This window comes from Pinus tabuliformis, chromosome 6, assembly GCF_031772625.1.
Source record: "Pinus tabuliformis cultivar Carrire ecotype Pingquan chromosome 6, CPIR1, whole genome shotgun sequence".
Classification (NCBI taxonomy): Eukaryota; Viridiplantae; Streptophyta; class Pinopsida; order Pinales; family Pinaceae; genus Pinus; species Pinus tabuliformis.
Window position 1 is genome coordinate 557617461 of NC_142292.1, and position 8872 is coordinate 557626332.

Genomic DNA, 8872 nt, shown 5'->3' on the forward strand with positions numbered 1-8872 from the left:
AATGCATGAGAGTTTTTTCTAAAGTATCTCATAGTAAATCTGAAATTTTGAAAATATTACTGGAGGGTTACTGACAAATCTGGCTGTTGCAAAGTCACAAAGTTGTAAATTTTGTAGCTGGTTTTTAGGGTTTTATTTTTTGCATATATTTTGGGTGTTTTTCTTTTCCATTTACAGGTTGCAGGATTTTCTGAAGATTTCCGAGGGTTTATCTAAGTTGTTTTGTTGTCCAAGGGTTTCAATTTCAGTTGTTCTCAGATCTGGAAGAAATCTTACGAGGATTTCATTGATAATTTTGAAACACAAGAAATTCAGAATTTTTCTTGACTGCTATATCCGCCATCTCTCACACTACTCAGCTCTTTGCATCCATTCTACAAGCGGATCCTCAGCATTGCCGCATCCATCACCATCATGCTGTCCTGCTCTCCCTCGTCTGTACTGTGTATCGTCGCCTGCAAACAAAAATTCAAAAAAAAACGTTGTTGCAGCTCCTTTCAGTTCCACGCTGTCTCAGCTGTGCCTATTCCCTATCATCCAGCTGCCAACATTGCTCTTGCTGCTGTCAGGCACTCAAAATGCAGCAGTTTCCTCATTCCCTTGCATCGACTTGTTGTACCTGCGATTTCCTCACTGATCTTTCACGCTACATTCAACGCTTCCACCCATTGCTCGTCGACTTCTCCGAAACCCTCACACTGACCTGTGGGTTCAAATTCGCAGCATTCTTCACGCTGTCCATATCCCTGCGGCTCCATTCTTCCGCCCTCTTGTTCCCATCGCTCAGCTCCTTCACCTATAATCGCATCTTTTGTAATACGTGTGCCATTCTTTTCCCCTCCCACGCACATTCATTACGTCAACCATCGAGCAGAAATCGAACCTGCACACGCAAACAGCTGAAACAAAGCAAAAAATTTGATACGCGTAAGTTTTTTTTTTTTACATGCATGCATTGGTAAGTTTCCTTTGTTCAAATTTTATTTTTTTTTAGAACTAAATTACTATTAGCATAGTTAGAACTTTTTTTTAGATTTGTGTATGTGTTTTTATGAGAGGTGCGTTTAATATTTGAGTGTTAGTTTAGTTTTCGTATTTAAATTTTAGATATAGCTTTTAGATATAGTTTTGATATAGTTTTAGTTTTGTTTTGTTTTATTTTTATTTTTTACTTTAAAAAAAAATAATATCAATTTTCATTTTTTTTGTTTAGCCCATAGTTTAGGACTTAGTTCTAGACATTTTTTCTTTGTTCTTTTCATTTATAAAAATATAATATATATATATATATATATATATATAGATAGATATAAAAGTCAAAAAGTTCCTTTTAAAATTTTGGATTAGATATTAGATCTAATTTAGTTTTATTGCATTTTTAGTTAGAAAATCTTAAAAAAAAAAAATTGATTTTTGTTTCTTCTTCTTTTTTCTTGCCAGATTCAGCCTTGGCTCAAGGGGTTGTCATTTGTTTTACGATATATCTTTTTCTTCTAAAATTTTGACGTGGGATTAGTGTTTATCATTTTCATGTAGTTAAACATGCTTGAATGATCATTTAAAGATTAGCTATATGAATGTGATCTCTGTTTGCATTTGAAATTACGTGGTTATTTAAAGCTTTTAATCTTTCGAAATTTTAATCGCTGGAATATTGTTAAGCCATTGAGCATTTATCGATTATCTCACATTTGGTAAAAGTTAAACTTTGTTTGAGTTGGTAAACGATTGTTAATGATTTCATATTTTTGCAGCATTCGACAAATAATCGTTTCATCATTTATTTCATAAGGCACTAGTCTATTAACTTAATAAAATCAATTAAGTGCTTGTTGCCCCTCGTGTCTCCCAACCCAACTAGTCCCCAGTTGGCCATCCATTATCCCATAGGGTCTACCGCCCTTAGCCGCGGAAGACAAGCTTAAACGGAGAGATCGGGGATCAGGGTGACAACCCCCGGTCTGAGCATTGTCGTGACAATTTGTGCGACAACAAGGTGAAACATCAAACAAATTGGATTTGGCTTGGATTTTCAATGCAATGATCCCTAATGAAGCCACTAACCAAAGGAAGCTTAGGGAGAAATGATTCTTGAGCAAGGGCTTGGGATAACTTGAAATTCCACTGTCATAATGGCTTGAAAATTGGAGGGCCTCTCAAGGAGACACTAACACAGCCCTTGACGAAGTTTCACTAATTTCGGATGGCTACAATTCATTTCATGTGCTGCCCTAGGAATCCTACTATAGTTAGGGCTTAGGAAAAGAAGAAAAGAAGTGAGAGAGATATTTGTTTGGTGATCACATAGGACTAGACCAGTGCCTAGCCTATGGGGAGAATGGAGTCAATGAGATTCAATGTTTAGAGATCCTTATACCCAATCAAGGAGTTCCCTAGCAACTTTGCATGGCCCTAGAGGCAACAACTCGGCTACTAGGAAAATTTATACTTCTTTAATGTTGCAATTGATGACTTATCAAGGCAATTATGAACAATCATATACCCCTAGGACATTTATTCACTATACTTTGCATGAACATATGAAAATGCCCTCACAAAGACAAGATCAACAAATTCACATTTCATTGAGGTAGCTTCACCAGCTTCATGAGGAAAAGTTCTTCATACATTACACAAGTGATAAAAATGAGAAATAGACATGGAAAGCACACTTACATGTATAGCGAAAATCTTCCAATCATCAATAGACAAAAATCAAAGCTCCAAGATTACAAGCTCTTTCCAAACATCTAAATGCATCAAGATTCCAATTCGTCCATCAATAAGGCTAGAAAAATTCTCACAAAGAGATGATGATCCAAATCTAACTGATGATTAAATGAAATGATCATCACATCAATATATATCCTCCCTAAGGCATTCGATTTGCCTAATAAGGCCTAATAATGCCCCAACTAATAAAATACGATGTAAAAATAAGCCTCCCAATAGGGAAAAATAATAAATACAATAGGTCGGCGGGGCATTGAAGAGGCCTAATGGAGTCCAATGTGTGCCAAGATGAATGAATGAGCTCCAAACATAGTGATAAAGGGGGTGGCCGCTTGGTATCCAAGTAAACGTCCTATGGTGCCCCCAAGTGGCTATGGGGGCACAAAACATACTCATGGGTCCCCACATGGATCAAACAACCTTATATCCCATCTATAAGGGCTGGACAATGATGCAAGCCCTCTCATTGTCTCCAATGGTGAGACACGTCCTCATCTGGGCCCTGGATCAGCTGTCAAGTGTGTGGTGCAAGAGTAGAGATGGCTAGGCAAGGTGCTCTAGGTGCATCATCATTGTCCAATTGGTGGATCACGAGAACGCAATAAGTGGAACTGAAGGATCCCATGAAGTGGCAATCTGCTCTCTGTTATGGTGGAGCCCCGTGTCTCTCAACGCTCATTATACAAATGCCAATATAACCCTCTGCAGGGCTTGGACCCCATATAAGGAGACCAAACCCCAAATGAAGACCCACCTGCAATCCTGTATAAGATCCAAATCATCCCCTCACCTTACAACCAAGCATTAGTGCAATTGAATAAATGAGCTTACAAATCATGGAACCAAGTGGACGCTTCATAGTGGCATGCCCTTCCATAATGGGCTTCAGAACATACAAGTGTCTCCAAGTTCAAGAAGAAGGTTAACCAAGGACCTTATTAGGTGGTACATCCATCAAATGGTAGGTGGCACGTGATATAATGATGAAATGGAGTGGGGCATCAAGAGAAGGCTCCAAGCCACATGCCACAATACAATGGTAGTTAAAATAAGGCAAGCCCACACTTGGGTATATGAATCGTGGTACATGAGTTACCCAGACCATTGTCTTTCCACCCTTCTTCATATGCCTTTTTCCTTTTATAGATTATTTTTTTGAAACTGCTCCGGGCTCCAGGGGATGAGAGCATGATATGTAAGATATAACAATGAATACCCCCTTAAGGTGGGGCAGCTCATCTCCCACCAGAAGTTGGGATAATAATGGGTTCCTTTATGTAAGGGGCCAATATGAGCTGCCCTAGGTGTGAAAATTCCTAAACCGGAATGCTATTGCAGCAACTGGAAATTATTCTCCTAATTGTTAATTAGATTTTAACAGTTTACTTATTGTTTCCTACAAAAAATACTAAATAAATCACACTGCAACCTACACAAATAAAATTGCGAAAGAATAAACGCTGGAATAAATTCTAGCGCAAACACATAAATTTACACAGTTATTTTTAGACCAATGTCCCACGGAAAAATCCAACTTGGGAAAACCGATGCAACAGTGAGGGTTTTATTTATTTTGTAGCAGTGAAATCTGAGTACATCTATGGATGCCCAACTAGCAATCCAAACATCAAGAAAATCTAAGTAAAATACTGAAGGGAATTACCCTTCTCCCACAGGCAATCTTTGGCTCGACTTTCCCTATCAAAACTTGGCCTCTTAGAGCATTGCGTCAGCCTCTACATAGCTGGATGGACGGCTTGATTCGGACTAGGCTCAAATGAAGTCGTTTTGCCTCTGGAAACTGAGGAAATCATCTCTCTGGCCCTCTGGGACTCCTTCCCGGCCTCTGGAACTGAGAACGAATTTCCTTCTCTCCAAATCGATCTACCTAACTGAAGCACTATGCAGTCCCTCATTGCCGCCTCTCTGGGATAATTCAACTCACTTGTTGTTGCCTCCCTGGATCTGAAAAATATTACCTCCGGCTCATTGTTCCTGCCCCTCTCATATTGCTTCGATCTCTAGCTCTCTCCAGCAACTAACTATTGCTACTGTGGAAATCGATCTTCTCAAGTGTATTCTCCAAGTGCCCATCAACTTCTTCTTTTAATCCTCTATTGAGACTTCAATGGCCAAGATTAGATCTTAATCGATGGGTTGGATTAACTTGAAGTCGATCAGTGCGAGTTTCTAGAACATTCACACCTTCCCTTAATTAATTCTGATGAATTAGTCATATTCCCTAAGTTTAGACTTAGGAAATATTTAAAAACAGACTAATAATCTAATTAAGCCATTCTTAGGCGGAATTTCCAGAAACGATTTCTGGGTTTTGGAGATCTCATGTATTGTAGCCTCTCCGCAAAATTTCAAGGCTAGAACACATCCAATGCTACAAAAACTAACACTCTCTCTTAGTGAGGAATGTGTTCTAGTCCTCCACTGCATCCTGTCTCTGTATCATCTCCTATCACGTTGTTGATGTCTGGCTGCTACTGCCCACCAACCACTGCACAACTCTGATATCTGTTGCATTTGTATTGATGCTGACCCTACTAAACTGCTGCCAACACTGCATCCGCATTGCAACTCCCTCTCATTTGTTGTTGCTGCAACTGCAACAACTGCAACTGAGAAGCATCCTAAACACTGAATCAACTATGATGAGTATGATGCATTTGTCACCCGAGTCTCTCACTACTACTAGTATCTACGCTGTCACTGAGGAATCTATGTTGATGCTGACTGTGAACTATGCCACCTGCACTACAGCTAATTCTGCACTGCGCTTCCCAGCATTTGACTGCTACTAGACTCTACAGTGGTCACTCTAGCATTTCACTGCATCTACTGCCAATGATCCATCCTGCTACTAAAAACTGTGGGCTCCTGTAGCAAGGTACTAATCCAAGAGGTGGACCTCCTCAAGAATCTTGCCCATATGTAGCACTCTGGGGCTACAGCACCAAATCACCCCACTTCAATCCTAGGGGTATGTCAGCAAACATGGTGAAGTCTTCCTTCAGCCTGGAGAACAGCCTATCGATCTCTACTAATGTTGCCTATTGGTCCTACTTCTCCTCCTTGTCCTTCTTCCTAAGAGGACACTCAGTACTGTAATGACCAAGCTCACCACATCTAAACCACTTGACCTTTCACAAGTCCTTCTACTACTTTCGTTGCTCCCACTGTCCTTGACTAGGACCCTTCGATGCGAGGGCCACATTCTCCTCCTCCTTCACCTACTTCGATCCACTGTTGTTGCCACTGGTGGAGCTCTTTAGAAGAGCTCGCCTCAATTCCTCTTGCTGCAAGTCAACCCACATCCTGTCCCAATCTGGTAGCTTGTCTCTGCCCAATATGATTTGGACAAAGATTTTCCACTCCTCGGAGACACTGTTGAGTGCCAATCTTACTAGCTCTATAGGTTGAGGCGTTATCCCAACAGCTGACAACTGGTCTCGGACTTCCTCAATCCTGGTGAGGAAGGGGTCTATGCCTTCCCCCTTTTGCATCTGGATGAGCCTCAGCTTCTCCTCTAAATACATCTTCCACTGCTCGGATGTTCTATGGTATAGCGTGGAGAGAGTCTCCCACATCTCTCTGGAGATCCCTTTGATAGCTATGTGTGAAACAATGTGATCTTGAAGCCGGTCTAGGATCAACCTCTTCACCCACGCCATCTCCTTTCTGTACTCCTTCAACTGATCTGCATCCTGGGGTACTGCTACCACTACATCAATATATGTCTTCAGGCCAAACTCATCTAGAAGGAAGGACATCCTTGCCTTCCAGATGACATAGTTAGAAGCACCATCCAACTTGTCCTGATCTTGAAGCCCAGCAGTGGCCATCTCAAACAATGTTAAAAGTATCCTCTTCCCTTTTGCTCAGTTGCTTCTCAGATATTCACACTCCCTTCTGGAGTGAGAAAATATGCACACAATGACCGCTGATCTCCAAGGGAAATTGAACTTCTTGAGACTAGAAGTTCCTTGAGGAAAATTTTCCCTCAATGTGTGCTCTTCTTCCTTCCACCCGACGCTAGCTCTGCTCTAGAAAATTGCTGCAAAACTACGGCGTCTAACTAGAGATCTGCTCTATGAAAATACTGGGCTGCTCCCTCTGCCTCTTGAATCCCTCAATCTGAAGAGATCAATTTTTTCTATCCCACACTCAAAAAAATCGAATCTCCTCAAGAAATTCAGCCTATTGGAAAAGTGACTGCACTGCCCTCCGAGGTTTCGATCTACTGTCTTCATTGAACAACGAAACTCCCTCTGTTTTCGCTACTGAGCTCTCTGGTTGATCATTTGTGCTCTGATACCATGTGAAAATTCCTAAACCAAAATCCTATTGCAGCGACTGGAAATTATTCTCCCAATTATTAATTAAATTTTAACAATTTACTTACTATTTCCTACAACAAATACTGAATAAATTACACTACAACCTACACAAATAAAACTGCGGAAGAATAAATGCTGGAATAGATGCTAGCACACACGTATATTTACACGGTTATTTTTGGACCAATGTCCCTGGAAAAACCCAACTTGGGAAAACCGGTGCAGTAGTGAGGGTTTTATTTATTATGTAGCAGTGAAATCTGAGTATATCTATGGATGCCCAACTAGAATTCCAAACAACAAGAAAATATGAGTAAAACACTGAAGGGAATTACCCTTCTCCCACAGGCAATCTTTCGCTTGACTTTCCCTATCAAAACTCAGCCTCCTCGAGCACTGCGTCAGCCTCTGCGCTGCTCTGCGTAGCTGGCTAAACGACTTGCTTCGGACTAGGCTAAGATGAAGTCGTTCTACCTCTGGAAGCTGAGGAAGTCGTCTCTCCGGCCCTCTGGGACTCCTTCCCGGCCTCTAGAGCTAAGAACGAATTTCCTTCTCTCCAAATTGATCTGCCTGACTGAAGCACTGCGGAGTCCCTCAGCGTTGCCTCTCCAGGATAATTCAACTCACTTGCTGCTGCTGCCCCGGATCTAGAAAATCTTTCCTTCGGATCATTGTCCCTGCCCCTCTCACACTGCTTCGATCTCTAGCTCACTCTACGGCAACTGACTGTCGCTACTTTGGAAATCGATCTGCTCATGAAATCAAACTTCTCAAGTGTATTCTCCAAGTGCCCATCGATTAGATCTTAATCGATGGCTATGATTAACTTGAGGTCGATCCGTGTGAGTTTCTAGAACATTCACACCTTGAGTTAATTAATTTTGATTAATTAGTCATATTCCCTAAGTTTAGACTTTTGAAATATTTAAACACTAAATAATAATCTAATTAAGTCATTCCTAGGTAGAATTTCCTGAAACGATTTTTGGGTTTTGGAGATCTCATATATTCTAGCCTCTCCACAAAATTTCATGGCTAGAATACATCCGATGCTACAAAAACTAACACTAGGAACCAAGGTGATGGCCATGATGACAAGGGTAGAGCTCATGTTTGGCTTTTGCCCACGTGTTAAATTTGTATGTCCCGACAATCTTTTGAATTTTATGGTACATTTCTTGTTGATAGTGGTCAAATTATGCTTATTCTTTTCTTTTAAGTCGCATCAATCTTCGAGGCATCATTCTAGGCCCGCCCCAAAGTGTGGGAAAGGGGAAGGGGAGGCCAATGGACAAATGCAAACTCAAATGAGTAATATGGTGAATGGGGTTATAACGAGCAAAGGGGAGTGATGTATATGGTGTCCGGAAGCAAGACCACGCAACCAAAATTGGGGTTTCCATGTAGTTCCATCTCTAAAGCTAGTAGCCAACAAAGGAGATGCCACAGGACTATGATACAATGTTAACCATCAAATTGGACAAAGGAGACAAGAGTACAAATGAAGCCCACTTTTTCCATCGAATCCCCCCACTAATCCATACCCAAAAGTGTCCATGATAAGTAAACTACACAATGAAAAGTCATACCGTTAGGGTCAAAAGGCCCACCTTGAAACCTGCGATCATGACAGAGGGGTAAGGGACCATATTGCTAGCTCACGTGGCAGAGATAGTGGCACATCGAACTATTTGGTGGCTGCAAGGGGTCGCTGGCTCCTATCTGAGAACCATCTAGGAGAAAAAATTTCTCCTATGGATACTAGCCACAGGTGGTGGGTAACAATACCT

At 41.1% G+C, this 8872-nt stretch overlaps 1 protein-coding gene across 1 annotated transcript; it reads right to left on the minus strand.

Annotated features, from left to right (window-relative positions):
- Positions 1-5975: 5975 nt before the first annotated feature.
- LOC149259730 (uncharacterized) lies at positions 5976-6515 on the minus strand. The gene has a single exon (XM_089455068.1). The coding sequence runs from the start codon at positions 6513-6515 to the stop codon at positions 5976-5978; it is 540 nt and encodes a 179-aa protein (XP_089311194.1).
- Positions 6516-8872: the final 2357 nt, after the last annotated feature.